Below are 20,183 nucleotides of genomic sequence, written 5' to 3'. Positions count from 1 at the left end.
TTCGCTAGCCGTCCTCTTCCTCGTACTGATTCTCATACTATTTCCACCTTACTTGCTACTTCTCACTCTTTGACTATCTGTGTCTTGTGGTATGCTATCACCGGGTCAGGTTCTTGCTCCTAGGACTGCCTCCTGGACTGTCTGTCTTCCCCGTTACCCCGCCGGATGTCCTCTAGGTATTAACCATGTGCTTGGTGAACCCAGGCAAAAAGCTAACTCGTACGGACTGTATAATCTCATAATTGATTTCAGGATCCCCTTGCGGATGAACATGACGATGAGGAGGACGAGGAGCCACTGGGTATATCTTATGCAGATGGAGCACCAGGCACATTCGAATATCGGTTCGTCGACCCAGAATCTTTCCAGCACGTTTGTCTCGCTCGGTGAATACGTTCTCAGAGGATTGGTAAGGGGTTTTCACGTTGCACCAGAGGGGCTTTGCCAAGGCAGCGTTGGTATAAGGTACGCGCCGGTAGGATGGGGATGGCGAAATGGAGGATGCGAGGTACGAGCTACCGGATGTCGGGACATGGTGTAGCAGCACGGCTCCAGGTAAAAGGTACCCTCCATGGAGCCCCTGACCTGGAGAAGAATTATTTTCGTTGCTTGCAGATTAGACGCGGCACTCTCGCGGAGTAGCAACTCGTGGAAGAGGTTACATCTCTGTCTATGTGGAATATATATATATATATATATATATAGAGAGAGAGAGAGAGAGAGAGAGAGAGATAGAAGAAGAACGAAGAGCAAGAGAAAAGAAAAAGGTTCGTAGTGAGAGGTGAGTAGCGTTAGTGGAGCCATCTTGGCGCCAGAACGGCTTATCTCTGATGAAATCTCGCCAGGAGTGCGGGCCGTTTACGTCGGCGTAACCTCCCCGTGGGAGTTTGTCACTTTCGCGGCAGGAGGAAGGACGAGGATGAGGAGGAGGTTAGGGAGGCGAAGGAGGGAGAACATGGATTTTTTATTTCTATTTTTTATCCTCTCCTCTCGTCTCTCTCGCTCTCGTATATTCTTTTTTATTTTGTTTTATCCAGACGCTCTTTCGTCGACCCGGGGAATAGCTCCTCGGTCCCGAGTACGAAAACCGGTGCCTTAGGTAGGTAGGTGGGTAGGGGACGGCCCCCAGGGTTGGATATCTGCGTACCATAAATTGTTTGTTCCTTCGTCTAGACGTCAACAACCACCGCCATCCAACGTTCCAAGACAACTGTATACCTATATAGAGTGGCTTAAGGGTCTTAAAAAACACACTCAGGCGGACGTGACGTAACAGTTAAGAATCCCTTAAGAATATTTCGGTCCCCCTGACCGAGTTGAAATTTAAATCAAATTTAAATGTTCAGGTGAAAATCAGTTGAGTCTGCGAGTACTCAGCTTTGTCGTTCTTGGGAGTTCTGGGTAAACGGCAAATGAAAGGATAAAAAGTTAGAAATTCAAATAACATCCGGTAGTGCTATGTGTATTTTTTTTTCTTCAGTATGGCCATGCACTCGCCCCAGTGTGTACTGTACGTTTTCATGACACCCTACAATTTAGTCAGCCGTTGAGCAAAGTCACTCTGGCAATTTGTTCGAATTCTGTCACAGTCCTGGAATACAATGACAAACGACGCTGAAGCCAAATATTGATACAATATAAAAGTCATCTTGGTATATTTTAAGTATTTTCGATCCACCAGGAGGCAAGCTGAACCAGGTGCCATAGGTCGTTTACAGCCACGGCTAAACAGTCGACCAACCACCAGCCGGCTGGCTTTTTCCCGGGGCGAACAATCGTTAACGCATTATGCCAATTGCGAGGTCGGCTGGAAATCTGTACCAGGAGGGGTCCCAGCTCAACCGGGTAATTTTGCACGATTGCTGAGGTAACACACTTCCTTATTGTTTTTTGCCACCATTCAATATTTCTTAGCAGCTGTTGTCGAATAAAAAGGAATATACAAGAAATCCTACTGCATTGTTTTCGCGTTTACTTACCAATATTAATTTCTAGAGATATCCTAGTAAAGCGTATTAATTCCATGGTTATAATCACACAGTCAGGAATTCCAACATCCTCATCACCCAGAGAAAACAGCTACGATCAGCACTGGCGATACGTTACAGGCGTAGTATCCGGTCATGTATCTAGAACGTTTGAGGTTAGGTTACCTATCTGACGTATACATAATGAGCGTACGTATCTGTTATAGATACCAGGGTCCTGCATTATTAATGCTATGAAAACAGAATGTAAATGGCAGGAGATGCGAGTCCACCTGAAGACACCTGGAAGCCAAAAAGGATCTCTTGGGTAAGGATCGTTACTTTTATTAATCCCTTTTGCAGGTGGGCATTCTACATACATGATGTTATTACGTCAAGGGTGTCGGATGAACATGGGCTTAAGTGAGTATGCTACCCATGACAGGGAAACCCTCTTCTTAGTATCCCAAATGTCCCTAGGACACTTAAGAGCTTACTGGCGTAAGGGTTACCTGTTTCAATGGACTCATTAACCTTCTAGAACATGGAACAGGTTACCTACACCGGTCAATTTTACGACATTCCGCCATTTTGTCATTTCGCTTTAAGTTAGCTAGAATCCTGATGGATGTTTCTCTCTCTCTCTCTCTCTCTCTCTCTTCTCTGTACAGTCTTGCCGTTCTAGGAATAGGACACTAGCTTGCTAAGCCAATCGCAGAGGGGACACAAAGGATGGTCCCTCTTGGCCGGAAGGACTAAATGACTCTTCCTCAGAGACTACTGTTTACGAAACGGACGGATCGCATCTGGTGGCTTCTACTTAGAGTTCCGTTAAGGACGCGAGCGAGAAAGATAAGACTAGAGACGTGAATCGTCAACCTGAGGGAGAAGGATAGCAGCGACGGAGGCCTTCTTCTCCCGGATCCTAATTTTCCCAAGGATGCTTCGGCTAAGCAAGCTTACGAGCTGCCTCGACCTAACCTCTATCCGCCATTAACCTTCCCTCTGGGTCCTTACCAGCGGACAATGAAATTAGCCGTTGGAGCCTTTTGCGAGGTGCAAAGGAGAGCCTACGAGGATGAGGAGGATGAGGACTGGATTGATATAAGGTGGGAAAATTCCAATGGATTCCCATTGGATGGCTGTATGTCTGCGTGTTGCAATATTCGTACCTACTGTGGGCGTATATGGTTCTATGGGGAAACTAGCTTTCTCTCTAATCAATGGTCCAATGGCCGCTCGACGATTCTAACCACAATTAATCTTCCAGAATGTTCTGCGAGTACGTTCCGATCGCGTGATCCGGAGGACATAACGTTACCCGATGACCAATCGAACACTCGTCCCGGGATCCAGGACGTGGCATATCCCGGGAATTCTCTCTCCTCCCCTTTTCAGCTCTCTCTCTCTCTCTCTCTCTCTCTCTCTCTCTCTCTCTCCCTCTCGTCATCTCTTCATCACTCCCTTCAAGCTCCTACTCAACATCAGTTTCATCCAAAATCTCATAGGGAGCCTTGTCTCGCGTGACATACGATTTCCACGCAGTGTCCTTCATCCTTCCCCAGGTCGAACGAGCCATAAGCATAATTACCCATAACCCTAAACCGTTGCGTTACTAACGTCCCCCTTGCTCGCCTGTGAAAACCTCAGGAACCTCGTGAGACCTTGGAACTTCGGTAGACACCTTTAAACTGTAGACCCTCTCTCTCTCGCTCTCCTCTTCTCTTTCTGTTTCTCTGTATACTTTGAACATTGAGTATCCCACCGGTATTCCAACTGGTTTCCTACCACTTCTCGCAGACTTCCGGAAACCTTTCCACTTTGCTCCCGCAACTTCTCTCACTCGGCTTCTCTCCTCCCTCCGTGATATATCCCCGTAGACTCTGGTAGTTTGTTGGTCATGGTATGTAATCTCAGGCTGGACCAGACAAAGCGTGACGATCTCACCCCCGCGTTAACCACCCCCCCCAGTAAGCCCCATTCCATCGTTATACACACGTACTTTCTAGGGAGATTCTAGGACTAGGATGACGAAGGTTAGAGGTGCCTATAGGCTCTAGGTTAGTAGCATACAAGGAGAACAATTCTAGGGGTAGCACTGGGTACCAACCAGTCACGCTTTGGCCCCCCTCCAGAGTTAGAGACTTGCCTGGGATGGTTGGTAACTCAGGAGGGTCAGAGAAACGAATGGGGTGAGAGAGTGCGCTAACTGCAACCCCCTTATGACTCCCTATAACTTGGCTATAGTCAGCGACCCCTACCAGGGTTCCACCACCAATCCGGCCGCAGGCCCGTATGTCCACCATCCCCACGAATACCCGTCTACCCGGCTGCAACGAAACTTGTTACGGCGTAGGAGAGATTTGTGAACGGGCACCGGTGACAGGGTTCTCTCGACCCTTACGTACAGCCCATCTACACCCTACAACCTACTACCCTTTCACCCTCTTCACTCTTTGAGGATTCACACGATCAGCATCCCTGTTCCAGACGATACGTTTCCCATTGAGCCAGCATCCCTTAAAGCTTTATCCATAGCCACGTACCATTTATAATAAAACTTGTTTTCTCTTTTAGCTACCAGCCCCGATGTTAATCAACGAGCAGCCTTTTCTCTCGGCACCAGGTCAAAGTTTCCTGGTAATAGGATTGTAAGTTCAGGTGGTGACCGGTTACCTTACAGAAGGATTATCCGTGCCAGGAAGTATTACTCCCTTGAACCCATCCCTTTAACCAGTTCAGTAGCTAAACCCTGCGCTGCTCAGGCCTTGCTCTATCTCTCTCGCTCTCTCTCTTTAGCATCACCTATCCTTCATCGAAACTCGTTAGGCAGTAGAGATTACTGTGGCGAATGTGCGAGGAAGGTTCGTCATCCCAGGTAAAGTTAATATCTCAGGTTATCTTTGTCTCACTCTCTCCTTCATTGTATCCTCCCTTCTTCTTTCAGGATCTTCAACCAGGTCCTCAGCATAGTCCTCCCGATCCAGGACTCCTCTTCAAAGTTACCTCTTTCGGCGTCCCTTTCGACGGCGTATCCCGATCGCTGCCAGGATAGCCCGGCAGGCAGAAAGGGTCCAGCGGTAACTGCAGGTCCTCTGATACACCCTCCATCCTCTATATATATATATATAACAATACAGTACACTATAGTACGACACAGTACGCTTGTGTATAGGTATGTACAGGAGCCGTGGCAACACTCCCACGGGAGCTGGCTACCCTGGCCCACCTCCTTCCTCCTTCCTCCTCCTCCCTTTTCCCACGGCCGCAGCCGTGTGTCCGTGTGTAACGAAACTTGTTACAGCGTAGGAGAGATTTGTGAACGCGAGGCGGCAGTGCCCGGGCATCAGGGCACCACGTACGCATGCGCAGATACCCTCGACGTGGGAACGAGGGTTAGAGCCACATCTCTGAGGGTTCCAGGCAGTACGGCCCGGGACGCGCCGGGATCATTCAGCGGGCTAGGCCAGTGCTTTTCTTCAACCCCCGTGGTCGACACATCGTGCCGCTCGGTCGTCGACGTGATAACTGATAACACGTTGTTAAATCAGAAAAAGTTAAAAAGAAATTATCCGTATATATATATACATACGCATACATGTATATACTGTATACAGTACATACAGTATATATATAATCTTTATAAGGAATTTATTAATTATTTACTCAATGAAACTCTTATCAATATTTTGATACCTCCCCTTATCTTTCCGTCGCCTGGGGAAGGTCAATCATATCAGTTACCTTCGGCACACGTGTCGTTATTAAAATACGCCAAGTTTCTGGGCCGGTCATGTATCCTGGACCCTCGAGCTCCACGAGGGCCACGTGTCGTACTCCACGGTTCACGCGTGAGCTCCGTTAGTGTTGTGCACCCTTGGAGATCGCTGCAGGAATGAAACCAGGATCGCTGGCGATCACGGTGATCGCTCTTCTCGAAATAGGCATCCGCGTGCGCGCTGCACTTTATCAAGGTAGGTGTATATAACTTTATAAAAGTTTCATTGTACTCTTCTTTTTCCTTTTTTTCCCATCGCTCTTTCACTATCTCCTTATCATTAAACTCTTGCCTCTCCTTCTCTCTCTCCTATCAATTGCCAGCCACTTAATGCGCTACAGATATACAAGGACCTCTTGATTACCAAGAGTACCGTGCAGAAAGGAGCCTTTATGTTTTAATCGTATACTCAAAAGCGCTTGGATGTGCTCCCGGCTAATTGTATGATTCTAGGGTACTTCGCACCCTAGATTCAAGAGTCCTTTCCTGCGTTTCTGATAGGGAGACTTTTTTTTTTTAATACTTCTATTATCTCTCTCGCTCTCACCTTTTTCACTCTAGAAGCACAAAACTCTATTGGATTAAACGCTCTGCGATTAGCATCCACTGATTGGTCCTCCAACTTCCCAACTTGATTTTTCGTTGCGTTTCGAATCGACTCACCCTGTAGCTTATACGGCAGTTGGATACGGAATCCGAGATACACAGTGCACATCGTCACGGACAATTCCCCAAGGATACTTTGCATGCCTCGACCGTAGCCCGATGCGCTTTCCCACCTCAGGAAGCACGACTCCTGCCAGGGGTTGAGTTTAGTCTGTAACATTATATACGCATATAGCAGCAGCAATGTTCCTCACCCAACGTAACCGTATTCCTCTTTGTATCTAGCAGTACACGCACCAGTACGAGTATCCGTATACGGTCTCCCGCGAATTTCTATACCTGGTGCTTCTGTATCCATGTAGTAGCTGTATGAGGCATAGACCATTGCATACGTGCATAGACCATCCTGGGCTATATCTCTTGGGTAAACGCCGCTAAAACACACTGCGGGACAACTGCGGATATTCCACGTAGCTGTTTCAGTCCTGATGAAAAGTTTGTAGTAATTGTAGGTGAAGGAGAAAGGTAGTGAGAGATAGAGAGAGGTAAAGAGGGAGTAAGAGCTGGGCGGGTTGAAGAAAAGAGGGGAAATTACGGTTGCATGCTCAGTTTTGTCCGCCGGCCAGCTAATGACAAGGAACGGCAAAGTTCTGTGAGGATTCTCGCTAAAGAGATTACTCCAGTTCCTCGTCCTCCACGTCTGCTACCCCTGGCCACAGGGTCTCGCTACCGTTAGCACCGTTAGACTACTACTGCCCACGATCTGGTCCCTTGACTCTTCTGCCTGCTCTCTCTTTCTCTGTCTATCTCATTCAAGAGCCGGTAGCTGATAGTCGACGGGAGAGAAAGAGACCAGGCTAGTAGTGTGGACACGGGGAAACGTAGCAGCCTAGGTAAACTGACTCCTGGTGTTGAGAGTAGCTGAAGTGAGGGTGCGATAGACATAGTGTGTACTTAGTTGTTTGCAGTATCGCAAGAAAAAAAGGAATCCAAAGTCTCCTGAAGAACTTTTCGCAGGAAGTCAGGATCGATTGTTAACTTTTCAATTGGTTAGCTGTGCTCTGGTGCTATGGGGTATTTTACATTGAGAAAAGGGAAAAAGAGGGAGAGAGAATATTTGTATTTGCATACTTGAAGCTTGTTCGACGAACCATTCAGACTCTGGTTTGACTTTTCCTGGTGTAAGGTTCCCGTAGATGGTACGTCGTTTGGTACTGTGTAAGCATGGTACATTGGTACAGTATGCCAGTGAAGTCAGGTTGGTCCCATTACCAGACAGGAACTGGATAGAGTCTAGGATATAGAGAAAGAGAGTAGTATAACAAACTGCACCAGGCAATAAAGCTCTCAGGATGTTCTCATTAGTGAAATTACTAGAGTCCTGGTGTAGCTTCACCAGGTATCTAATACCAACCATCCGTAGTCCTTGTCGTTCTGCAATTTCAAATTCTGCTTAACTTCAGCACGTATGGACTTCGGAATCGTTCAGATCCTTTTCAAGTTTTTAGATCAGCACTTTTACACAGTCTACCAGGTACCAACTTCAGGATGGTGTTTACACGTTCTAGTCTTCTACTGCACTTAAGGAGTCATGTGCCGTGTGATATTACTATATTTCCACTGATAAAGATCCTGTCGGAGTTCACCCTGGTGCTTATATTTATGTTTTAACTGCAAACGTGTCACGAGGATGTCTTCAGGAAGACGCTTTACGGATACGATATATACGTCGTGGTGAAAATTGTCGTCGAAAGTCGTAAGTTCCTCCGAACGGGACGTGGAAACTGCCATTAACTTCTTAGAAATAAAATCCATTGCTAATAGAAAGTTCTTGCTATCCCGTGGGAGATGTAATTAGTGTGATCTTCTTGAAGACTTTCCGGGTAAATCATCGATCCTGTCCGATAGGGATTCTACGGGATAGTTAGTTATATAAGTACCCCATCCTGCGGACTAGCCGAGCTTGGATTCCCCAAGGGTATATCCTTCTGTCCTCTCGAAGATCCTTGCCAGATATACCTCCTTACAGCAATCGTCCCTCTTTGTTTGATCCAGGTATATTCTTGAATAACGTACTCTGAAACTGTTTACAAGGATATTAACACAGGATACGTACGGCTCGAGGAAGCTAGGAGTAATAAGGAATTCACTCTAATAATGAATAGCACCTGGATATCCTGGAACGTCGTCTAAGCGGTAACCGGCTTAATAAATCGGTTCCTGATTTATGCAGTCGTTACTCTTCTGGCTGGGTTGTCCGAGTGATTGATCAAAGAGTTCCTATAAGAGAAAGAGAGTCAGTGGTGGGGATAGAGCTAGAGGGGAGGACTAGGAACGAGGAATACGAAAGCAGAAGATAGAAGAGAAGAAAAAAGAGGAGTAAAAGGAAAAAAAGGGTCCTGAGAATGCTTTGTGCCTGTAGGGGGTCAGTGCGTCCCGGGTGTTCCTGGTTATCGCGATAATAGATTAGCCAAGTGTCGTACCAGCGCGTGCCCTGGACAGGAGTGCCAACCTACAGGGCCAGCAGGCTGTCAGCTTTCAGGCATGAGAGTCCTTCAGCGAAAGGTTGCCTCGTCGAAGGACACTAGTCCTAGGGTGAGACTGGGAGAGCCAGAGGCCGCTTTGGATCCTGAAGCTGTATCGGGACTCTTCTTGGTATGCGTAGAAGACCGTGTCTAACCGTAGTCAGTGGTAGTTGTCTCTGTAGTGAGAGGGAGAGAGACGGAGAGAGTGGGCTCGACACTGATTTCCATCAGATTCGAATCACATGCCAAATTAATTCTGATCGTTTGCATAGCCGAGCAGTCGACATTCTAATTCCATTTGGTCGTTATCCCAGGAAGGAGCTGCTTACAAGGTACCTCCTTCCGGTCCTCCCAGAGTCTTCCTGTCCCTTCCTTTACGATTTTAATCAAATAACCTAGGCGTTTGGAGGCTGCCAAAAATTGTTTCTCTTGTCGTGACATCCGGGGATTCAATTGACGTTGTATCACTCTCATCTTGATGGCAGAGCAGCTTCAGACTGCGGAATAAAATTGTAGAGTGTAACTGTTGAAATATTACTCACCCTTTTCTTTTAATTAAAACGCTTGACGTGAAACTTTACGAATTTTTCCTTACTTTACGTCCTTCGTTCCTTCGCGTACATTTCGAGATACGCACAGTCGTCTGCTATCTGAACTAGGAGTCATATCGAATCTTAATCGATATAGCAGATATCGATTGCGCGAATTCGAGCTGTCAGATATAATGGAAACACGTAAAAAGAAACCTTCCTCATACGTGACTGGATATAAATTTTTACAATGAGAAAGATTCGCTCTGATTTCTCAAGAGAGATAATATCAAAATAGCGTGAGCCATTGGTCCGACTATTTACGTGTAGTCAATATACGGCTAGGAGCACCCCTCTTATTGATTTTTTTTATTTCTTCTAGCTTCCTTTCTGAAGCACCCTCGTTTTTTTCCTCAGCCGTTTATACTGCGACAGGGATGTAGCATGCAGAAACAAAGAGCCCCTTGAGAACTTGAGGAGCAATAAACTGCTCCGACGTTATCCGATGTCTCTGGAGGTTTTCAAAAATTGTCATACACTCCAGTCAATGTACAGAAAAAAGAAGCAGTCTTTGTAAATCTACCTGTGCGTCACTTCAGACATGCCATGGCATGTCACAGTAGGCAGATATCAAGGGGTGGTTCTTATAGAGTAAACGTTCTCTGCAATCTCTACATCGTAGAGGGTGGCCAGGAATGTCCCACAGGAATGAGACAGTGCCATCCGCTCTGATAACCTTTGAAGGAGCCTGTAGCGCGATTCCCTGATCACGCGAACCCCAACAGTCTGATGGATGGTCTACCAGGAGACAGTAGGGGTACGCCAGTTAAGGTATCCTAGACGCACGCTCAGGGTTTTCATAATGAATTCACTCCCGGTAAATGAGGAGGCCATTCGTTTCGTCTCCAGGATAAACAGAATACCCTCTGGGTACGTATACGTGTGTCACTGAGTTTCCACAGTCGACCTCTTCTTCAGGGTGTCCCAGTCGTCATTTTAAAACTGGCTCCTCCTGGTGTTAGGTCGATTCCGTCGATCGTCCAATTTCCTTAAAGTTTTCCAGGATTTCAACAAGAAAATACGTTCCTCGGATAACTGGGATGTACGGAGACGTCCTCCGGATCTTCCTCAGGGGGATGAATTCCAATTGTCACCTTTCAAAACTTTGGACCCATTCAAACTTCCTCTTGATTCAGTGGTGGGGAGACTCTCTTGGCATATAATGAATGTAGTGGGGACGTCCCTGTCAGTCGTACGCCAGCTTTTAATCAGTTAGGACGTGGGGGACAATTTACCATCTTTTTTTCTTCTCTCCAAAGCATGGAATTAAACCCGGTACACCCTGCGAATGTACATGACATCTATATACATATATTAACTATACAGATAGGAAATTTAGAAATAGCTGTATTCAATCCTACGCAAACTTTCCCACAAGTTAATTCTTATTTCCATGTTTATAATACAGAAAGCCAAAGATATTTGATTGCCATGGAATGCTTGGGGAATAATAATGGGTACGTGCCAGGTTCTGCTGGCAATAATAATAACAAGTCCCAATATAACGTTAAATCTCTTGGTTTATCGATATTCTCCTATTTCTTCCCTTTATATATCTTCTACTCTTATTATACAACTCCCATCCTTTTTTTCCAGATTGTCAGCTTCCTGGCTTGTCTTGTTCTCTTCTATCTTATTCTCTATGTCTTATTCTCTTCTATCCCCGGTGTGTCATCCTTGCGCACGTACACGGTGCATTTCAATGCGACGTCCCCGTCGCTCCCGGTTGCTCGTCTCTCCTGAATCCTGAGGCCGATTTTTATGCTCGTCTTACACGTTGTGTTGCAAAGGTCTGGAATCGATCGAGGTCGAAAATAACACAGATTCTGGGAAGGTCGAGATAGTTGATGGGGAAGGTAAAAATGGGTGAAGAGATACACGTATAAGCAGTCAAAGAGAGAGAGAGAGAGAGAGAGAGAAAGCAAGGGAGGAGGTGAGGAAGAAAGAGGGTGGAAATAAAAGAAGGCAGTAAGAGATGCTAGTAAAGATAAAATTTCTATGGAATATATAAGGGATGATTCGATGAGTAATAGACTGTAGTAATAAAGAAACGTATACTGATGTAATACGTACGCAGTGTACAGTCTGTGTCAAAGTAACAGCTATTCCAGGAGCAGAGGGTAAGGGTCGTCCAGTCGTTGAACGTAGTGTTGAGTTGCAGAGAGTACTCGTTAGCCAATTTACTGTAATGAATTAGTGGATTAATTAATTGTCGAACGAATGTGTGCTCTCACGCACTAACCTGACTATAATCGTATACCTCTAGGTCGTCGACGCATACCTAATACCCGGAGAGGTGTGCAGCACCCGGCATAATCACCGATACGTTAATTAGCTCGTTATCATTAATTCAGGCCAATTGTAAGGCCGTGGAATTAATTAGCCAGCTGCCATTTGGACGATCGGGAAAACTGGTCCCGCGGCTGCTGCCACCATCCTCGTCCTCCTCCTCCTCGTATGGAATATATATTGCTGCTGTTATATCCACTGAGGGAATATTCTAGAGGATAGATCCCGCGGGAGTTTTAGGAATTTGGGTCGTGGGGTTTCTTCTCGGTCCTCTTCCTTCACCTCTTCTTCACTGTATCATCCTGTCCTCCTCGTCCTGTCTACCCGGTGCAAGCAGAGCCGACGGAAGAGGGGACCCTGTCTAATCTCGCGGTTCGTTTTATTCCCCCGGCGATTTGTCCACGGGAGCTATCTGAGGAACGCTAAATCCACGGAGGCAATTTGGATATTGCCTTTCGGATCAGACGCGACTAACCAAACCTCGGTAACCGTTCTTACCCACCCTTAGCTATCATGGACCCAGTCCATTTATTCTTTTCTTCTCCATTCTTTCAGTTTTCTTCACGACGACTACGACGACGGATGTCCCCTTGGCGATGACTTTGTGCCAGGGATGTATCACGTTGACTTAATATCCTGATGGCCATTATACTCTGAAAAAATTAATGTTTCGTTATACATATAATATACATATATATAAGGTGCTTGAATAGGGTGGATGGGTGGGCTGTTACATAACGACAGAGAATATCCGGACTATGGCTACTTGGAAGATCAATAGCCTGTCACGAGAGAAACTTGCAAGGATCTACGTTTCTATCTATAGAAAACTCAAGTGGGATATATGAGAAAAATATTCCTACGATCTGACGTAAGGATGACCCACTATGGATACAAGACATTCTAAAAGCATCCTCGTCGGTTGAATTCCTCTTCTCATCTTATTTCTTTACTCGGTACACCTGGTGATGTGGCTGTACCTTTCTTAGCGATGGACGTTTCCTTGGTGCTCTTTTTAGCAGTCATGTTTTAGTTGGTCGTTTAGCCTTACCCTGGTCTACCCTGGTGACCCCTGGGGAATTATATTTCTCCACTGGACCAGCTCCACATCTCCTGACGTCGACTGGAATGCTTGATTCACATTGCAATTGGACAGACCTTAAAGTAAGAGGATTTGACCTGAACTTTTCCAATGACTTTTCCTTGGGGTTGATAAAAAAAAAATTTCTTCACCAGGACGCCGTGCTTCCCTACGGTATCTGGTGATGTACGTCTTACGGGGATTTTATCAACGGAGACAGTAGCCATCTCGCATTGTCTCGAAAGCTGCTTTCTCCTCGTCGATTCCTTTGGGAATAAAAAGTACTTTGACGTCTGTTACATCCTTAGACGTCCTCCTTTTCCACGTCCTTGTCCTCTTCCTTCTTCTTGTGTTCTTCGATTCAGCCTCTACTCTTGGGAATCACTTATTGACTTATCGCCTTCATAATATCGATACGATAATGAAGTCTGTGAGAAATTTCCGCCGTAGGCAAACATTCTCAGAACCAGTCGCTTCCGGATACCAAAGAGAATAGCGAGGGGAGAGACGGTTACGGGATTGTAAAGCGTTTAAATTTCTCGGTAAATTAAATTGTACCCACCTAGTTGTTTGAAGCTAAGAATAAAATCTAAAGCGAGTTACGCCAACGGGAATGTCAGTTGGATGTCCAAGGTGAAATTAGGTCGTCACCTTGATATATGTAACCTGGTTCGTTTATACGTGTATATATTCTCTCTTTTGCATAATTTCCGGCATCGTCTATCGACCTCGTACAGTTTGCTTATAGTTATCATCCTGATCCGTCACGACGCGTAATCAATTCTTGATAATTCATGAAAGCATTCATCAAATAAACGTCACTTGTCAGAAATAAAGTACAGAATAAACATACCTAATATTATGGGCTTATTATGTAATTTGGAATTTCATTTTTTTTTCCAGAAGCGACGCCGACCGTCGGTGGTCCCGTGTTTGAGGCGCCCATCGGTAATCAAACAGCGCCGATTGGACGCGAGGTGGTTTTTTCCTGCAGCGTTCGCAATGTCGGCAAGTACAAGGTGAGTCAATTCTCATGGCTATTAACATAATAAATATTTTCGATATATCACCCTCCAACAAGATAGATGAAACTCCAATGGGACTGAATGATTGCTCAAATTGTTACAAGCCAACAGCGCAAGACATAGTTATTGGTAACATCGTGACGTCGAATAAAAAATACGAAAGGAAGAAAAACAAAATAGCAGACATATAAAAAAAAAGTAAAGAAAATAGGAACCTTTTTATTTTTACGAAATCTCCTTTTCGTTTCCACCTAACTAATCCAGCTTCTGAAAATCCCAAGAGGGCTCGACGAGCGTTAATGCCGTCTATACGAAAAGTGGAAAGTTCCAGAATGTTCTTGAAGGTAGCATAAGGTGGCCAGGATAAGGTAGATCGAAAGGAATCTAAGGAGGCCTGGATGGGAAGCTCACCCTGGTCCAAGGGGATCCATTCGGGTGCCTGGAGGTCCTGTAATTACGCGATCCATTTATCATACGAAACAGCATTATCGCAGAGTTTGCATAAAAACTAAGTACCCTGGCCATTATCCTGTCTATACATCCATCTTCAGCCAGGCCAGCCATACTTGCTCTCTTGGTTCTTCCTATCTATCCTATAGGATTCCTCCCTAGTTTATACTCCAATTTCTTCCTTCCTTCCTCTCTCTCTTGTTCGTTCAGCAGGCGCTGATAAAGATGCGTCAGCGTGTCTCATTAATTCTTTTTGTCCACGAAACCACCTCCCGTACTATCGGATCATCCTGTAGAGTTTGCTTTAGTTCTTGTAGCCAGGGACGGTGGTCTCCTGTGAACCGATATAATTAAGCTGAGAACTTGCTGCGTCGTTAAGCCGCATACCTTACTTTACTGGTTAACTATAACTGATGCTGGTGCAATAATTATTATGGATATAGATGGAATTAATGTACATTATCATAAACTGGAAAATCCCAATTGAATTTTCAGATTGGCTGGTTGCGCGCCTCAGACAATACCATCATATCAGTTAACGCCAGAACAGTCACTCAAAACTTCAGGATCACTGTATCTTATGAGATTGGTCGTAGTGCTGGAACATCATCAGGGACCAGGATGAATGGTACTAACCAGTCCCCCGAGGGCATGGTGGAAACCTGGAAGTTGCACATAAAGAAGTTGGAGGATAGTGACGGTGGTTGTTATATGTGTCAAATAAATACAAGTCCTATGATTTCGCAGCTTGGCTGCGTTGAAATTTTAGGTAACAATATGAGACAATGTTTATTGTTATCAATGTTGGTCATAAAAATGTTAATAGAATTACCTTTATTCACAGTTCCACCTGACATCGTAGAAGGTAGTGACACCAGTGCTGATTTGGCAGTTTCCGAAGGAGGAAATGCCACTCTTAGCTGTAAGGTTACGGGGAGACCTATCCCCAGAGTCTCATGGAAACGCGAGGATGGCGAACCCATTTCCATTAGGCAGACATCACCCTCACCTCTTGGTCAGTAACAAACAAACTTAAGTATCTTCTTAAGACGAAACGTCATTGGGAAGTTCGAAATCTATGTGGAGTATTCGAACAGTTTCAGTAATGGACTATCCAGTTGTTTCTAGGAAACAAGACTGTCTCGCTGTTAGTTTCTCTCTCTCTCTCTCTTTTGCTATTTCTCTCTTACTCTCTATCATCCTAAACTTTGAAACTTTGTTGCACTTCCCCCATTGGAATAGAATGGTGTTACAGGGATTTACAAACTCGACGTAAACACCAAGGGAGACGAATGTGCCAGCCCATAGAACCTAACCTAAAACTACCATCCTGTATCTATATAATCTACTCCACCTAGAGTACTCCTCAGGAACAGTATGGTATATAGTGGCCAGCTGTTGGAACAACTTCTTGCTCTTCAGGAACTCCTGGGAATCCTCCTTATTGGCTCGTGCCGACCTCGTGTACGTATCTACCTATCGCTACGTATCGTATCTACGTATGTATACTATGTACGTAGGTACCCTGTATACGTAGATACAGGTACATACGGGGGGTCAGGAACTTTCCAGTTTACAAAGTTCTTCGTTCCCGCCAGCTCGTTGCTCCTCCGCACCCAAAGCACTGCTCTCGAATCGAACTGCGTGCTCCAAGAAGTTTCTTCACTGTCTTCTCATACTTGCTACATCCTTGTCCCACCTTCAACCAGGACTTCCGCTTCCTCTTCCTTCTTCTTCCTCCTGTCGCCCAAGGTACCCTAACGGTATCCTGACTACGTCTACTCTATATTTTGTATCCTCGTTTAGATTCCCGTTCAAACTCCAAAGAATCTCATGCTCAGGATGTTTTCTACAGGTGGAAACGGTTTTGTAAAGTACGACATGTACAACGGATCCGTTCTTCAATTTTACCGTGTAGAACGAAAACAAATGGGCACATATTTATGCATCGCCAACAACGACGTACCGCCGGCTATTAGTAAAAGGGTTACCCTAACAGTAGAATGTGAGTATCATATGTGTTCCTGACGAATACCCATTGTTCTCCAGGATTACAGCTCTTTTTATACCAACCTATACACTACACCCTGTGACCCTCTTCTCATTTTCACGCAGTCGCGCCCGTGGTCAAGGCACCGAATCAGCTTTTGGGAGCGCCCCTCGGCACCGATGTACAACTAGAGTGTTACGTCGAGGCCTATCCCAAGACTATTAATTACTGGTTGAAGAACAGGGACGAGATGTTGCTAGATGGGTAAATATTGTACTCCCAAACAAGTGGTTACAGTCCAATGAAAAAGTTTCTCTATACGTAATTCATCATATGCCTGAATACTTTGCATTGTGCAGAGCGAAATACAGCATCCGTGAAGAACGCTCGGGCTACACGGTTTTAATGTGGCTTCTAATTAAGGGCTTTACGCGCGATGACGTGGGTAGTTACAATTGCGTCTCGACCAACAGTCTAGGCAGGGCTGAAGGGACGCTGAGACTCTACGGTAAGTGTGCTTCTCAACGGATACGTATATATCAGGAGCTTGATAACTATTACGACAGAGGGAAACTTCCTGGGAGTTTCTAATGATTTGCCAAGTATTCTGTTATACGTACATATACATATATATATATATATATATACCGTTCTCATGCTATAGAGATCAGAGTATACAGCGAGAACAGGGGGTCCCACGGGAAGGATCACATTTCCATAATTGGCGGTAAGCATCGTCCTCCAATCTCGCGAGTATCCATTAACGTTAGATTAGCCGTTACCAATGGCGATGGAGCTGGAATTAATCTTTCTTCATTTTTCTCTTTTTCCATTTCCTTCTTTTTATCTCTCTCTCTCTCTCTCTCTCTCTCTCTCTGTCTCCTCCATTCCCCTCATTGCTTTCACTTGGGGTATAGGTCTCGCCGAGGCTGCCAGGGGCTCTGGCGCTAGCAGAGGCAACGACAACTCCGGGAACAACTTCAGCTACAGTATCAGCCTGATTCTTCTACTGCTGCCGGCGCTCTGGCCCCGGTGAACGCATGCCGATTTCCCTAGGGTGCACCAGAGTATGCTGTACTTGTAACCGGAATGATTTGTGCCAAACTAACTGGAGGTCCCCTCTCTACCCCCTCCGCTCCGCCAAACCAATCCTCTCTTTCTCACTCTCCTCCCTTGTTCTCTCACTTTTTATTCCCTCTCTCTCTCTTCCCTTCTTCCTTATCCGTCGGCAAGAAGTCGTGCATAAGGGCTCTGCCGAAGAGAATCGCGACTGCAGTGCCATCTGTTCCTAAAATAAGAACCATCCATCAAGATTGTCACTTGACAAAGGTACAAGAGGCGCATATTTTATGCAGAATATTATAAATGGGAAACTGATCGGATTCCCTGAGCTTTCTTAAATAACGATGCTTGGGCATTCAGGGATTTTAATTATACATAATTACTAGTCGCTAATGGAAGAGCACCCCAGTGTCAGTCTTAATGAATTTTTAATAGCGCCTTTTTTTTTGTCTTTACTTTGAATTATTTAAGAAGCTGCTCGCGTATATATCACTGTCGATCATTACGCAGATAAATTACGATAATCATATCAACGTCATACATATCCTTTCAACATATCATTTTAATGATTATACAATCCCTGCCACTGGTCGATCAGTTTCATCAGTTTTAATCTTACGGCTCAAGCAATCAACGGTATTATTAAATAATCATACAAGAAGGGAAGCAGAGGGGGAAGAGCTACGCCGTCTAAATGAGAGCACCAGACAATGACAGAGTATGAAAGGGAGAGTAAGAGGAGAGAAAAGTAACTATGTATTCAAGACTAAGGAATTCATCACCACTAAATAAATGATACATAGAGGAGAATGGGCATATTTGCTTTAGACCCTACCGAGAGAGACACTGGACCCTCTTTTAACCCTCTTAATTCATTTGAGCCATTCATTTTATTTTCTCTCTCTCCCTCTCTCTCTCTCACACACACACACACTCTCTCTCTCTCTCTCTCTCTCTCTCTCTCTCTCTCTCTCTATTTAATGCCCGTACTTAATGGGTAAGACAAGGGTCTACCTGCACTAATAGTCGAACGGGACCACGTTTGCGGATAGCCTCTTGTAGTACAGTGTACTATATACAACTACTACATCTACATCTATGGATGAAGCAGTACATGAATAGCAAGGGGAGACGGGCGTAGCGATGTGTCTTGCAACCTACTACGTTAATAAATTAGGCTCATTAACTGGGACTACGCAATAGGACCAAGTAGTGAGTCAGTCAGCCAGTCGATCTGTCAGTCAGCACAGCAGCCAAAGAAAGCAAAGTCCGTTCAGTGTTCTGTCGTTCAATAAAGAGTTTGAGTGAACAGAGAAAATCCTAATATTAATTGTCTTACGATTTGTCTATTCGAAGTTGTGCGAACTGCATCTTCTCTGCGTCCAAGGGAAAACGTTGACCTGAAACACTGAGATGGGACGAGGATGAGAATAAGAGAGAGAATAAATAAAAAAGATGATACTAGATAGAAAAGGCGCATACCATTGTATAGAGGGACTCATTAAAGCTTTGCGGACAACGGTAGGCCTTATTTTTAAGTATCACTTCGTACTTATCAGGAACCGCATTCCTTCGGGACCTCCGTTCCTTCCTTTGCATTCAATATACTAAGTGCATCTATTATATACTGTTTCTACGTTGTACTAGTTTAAGGGATTAAATAAAGACATAAGGAGGATATATAATAGATAAGAATTTCATTCTACCTTCGCATCTGTCTTTGTGATTTTCATTTGCTTGATTATTTTAGTCTGCAAGCAGCAAAGGGAACTTGTGAGACAATGGGTGTGCTAAGAGGATAAAGAGAATTCTAATCAATAGAGATAGAATATTGTTTAATTAAAATTATAATTAAATATTTCTCGAGTATTCAAACCACCTAGTACCTTCATACAATTTCTCTTCACGATTCAAATCGACGATGAGAAGAAGTGGGAGGCACAGCCTTTGGACGTTGGGACGTCTGGCGTTCATTCTGCTTTCAAGCGACGCTTGGTATGGACGTAAAGCGTTTCTGAAACGGTTTTTCCTATTTTCTTTTTCTTCTAGTCGTAATTTTTTACGACCCAAGTTTCAGTGTTTATTGTAGGAGCGGCAGTTACTCCACATAATAGGTAACACGTCTACGCGTGCTCTCCTGCGTACGAGAATTTTATGATAGAAGTATTAGGACATAACTTGGTAAAGTGTTTGATCACGAGTCAAATTTGTTTGATGACTTACAGGCTCTTTGCTTCCTTATTGTTTACCGGTTTAATCTTATATCCACAGGTAAGTGCGGGGTTATGTAAGCTTTGGTGGTCTTTCTTGTGGATAAGTTATCGAATTATTCCAACAGATGATGCTGTTGAGAGGCTGTGCTAGTTCCGAAAAATTCCGATAGGTGGCATAGACGTTGTCGGCCACGTTCACACGGTATGTAAATTGTGCACAGCTTCGAAATTTCACTGATAAGTTCTTCGTTATCGGCCTTTAGACTGCTACTGGGAAAGATGGTTTTTATTTAACGTTCAATTAGGGCAACTAATGGTCCTTGTCATTTGTGAACTCAGCATTCCAGAATTTTGAGTGGCATTCATTTAATTAGTTCGTGGGAAAAAGTTAAATCGCGATTTAGAATTTCTTAAGGTAGATCAAGGTCAAAGGAAAATTTTGCATTTAAACTTATGATTTTGATATCGCAGCGCCAGACGATGTAAATGCGTTGCTCACGAGTTGGACGTACATTTTACCACAGATAAGTAGGGAGATGCACAACGCTACGGTTTTATGCGATACCCAAATCATGGCGCTAAATCGTAGCGGCCAGTCCGGTCGTAG

At 44.7% G+C, this 20,183-nt stretch overlaps 1 protein-coding gene and 2 long non-coding RNA genes across 28 annotated transcripts; 1 reads left to right on the top strand and 2 right to left on the bottom strand.

Annotated features, from left to right (window-relative positions):
- Window positions 1–1,681: 1,681 nt before the first annotated feature.
- Window positions 1,682–19,050, top strand: LOC107271928 (lachesin). 3 transcript variants are annotated; one of them, XM_025089201.1, is made up of 11 exons: window positions 1,682–1,867; window positions 2,042–4,845; window positions 4,915–5,941; window positions 13,740–13,855; window positions 14,807–15,080; window positions 15,156–15,326; window positions 16,167–16,316; window positions 16,427–16,565; window positions 16,661–16,809; window positions 16,966–17,028; window positions 17,219–19,050. In XM_025089201.1, exons 3-11 carry the CDS (start codon window positions 5,863–5,865, stop codon window positions 17,335–17,337), a joined length of 1,260 nt encoding a protein of 419 aa, XP_024944969.1. In that variant the 5' UTR covers window positions 1,682–1,867; window positions 2,042–4,845; window positions 4,915–5,862; the 3' UTR covers window positions 17,338–19,050. The 3 variants fall into 3 exon arrangements, with proteins under 3 accessions (XP_024944969.1, XP_024944970.1, XP_015604016.1); XM_025089202.1 differs by lacking the exon at window positions 1,682–1,867 and having other exon boundaries at window positions 2,162–2,295; window positions 4,545–4,845; XM_015748530.2 differs by lacking the exon at window positions 1,682–1,867 and having other exon boundaries at window positions 4,709–4,845; window positions 4,915–5,142; window positions 5,272–5,941.
- LOC107271932 lies at window positions 5,948–16,160 on the bottom strand. 24 transcript variants are annotated; one of them, XR_003061049.1, is made up of 18 exons: window positions 15,144–15,285; window positions 14,770–14,973; window positions 14,378–14,645; window positions 14,077–14,309; window positions 13,690–13,873; window positions 13,399–13,619; window positions 13,034–13,309; window positions 12,736–12,913; window positions 11,748–12,408; window positions 11,540–11,649; window positions 9,990–11,258; window positions 9,472–9,917; window positions 8,835–9,373; window positions 8,520–8,631; window positions 7,766–8,434; window positions 7,483–7,644; window positions 6,649–6,836; window positions 5,948–6,562 (listed from the first exon to the last, which is right to left on the bottom strand). It is a non-coding gene; the product is annotated as an uncharacterized LOC107271932 (long non-coding RNA). The 24 variants fall into 24 exon arrangements; XR_003061053.1 differs by having other exon boundaries at window positions 12,807–12,913; window positions 12,989–13,204; XR_003061045.1 differs by adding an exon at window positions 15,502–16,160 and having other exon boundaries at window positions 12,736–13,619; window positions 15,144–15,387.
- Window positions 19,026–19,807, bottom strand: LOC112494976. Its single transcript, XR_003061057.1, has 3 exons — window positions 19,587–19,807; window positions 19,250–19,500; window positions 19,026–19,153 (listed from the first exon to the last, which is right to left on the bottom strand). It is a non-coding gene; the product is annotated as an uncharacterized LOC112494976 (long non-coding RNA).
- Window positions 19,808–20,183: the final 376 nt, after the last annotated feature.

This window comes from Cephus cinctus, unplaced genomic scaffold (assembly GCF_000341935.2).
Source record: "Cephus cinctus unplaced genomic scaffold, Ccin1 Ccin1_scaffold1062, whole genome shotgun sequence".
NCBI lineage: Eukaryota > Metazoa > Arthropoda > Insecta > Hymenoptera > Cephidae > Cephus > Cephus cinctus.
This window is presented reverse-complemented; position numbering and strand designations above follow the sequence as displayed.

Bases quoted from the DNA above. Each gene is read 5' to 3' on its own strand.
- LOC107271928 (XM_025089201.1), top strand. From the start codon at position 5,863: ATGAAACCAGGATCGCTGGCGATCACGGTGATCGCTCTTCTCGAAATA. The intron at 16,317-16,426 runs GTGAGTATCATA...ATTTTCACGCAG, and splicing joins GGTTACCCTAACAGTAGAAT to TCGCGCCCGTGGTCAAGGCA. The intron at 16,566-16,660 runs GTAAATATTGTA...TGCATTGTGCAG, and splicing joins GACGAGATGTTGCTAGATGG to AGCGAAATACAGCATCCGTG.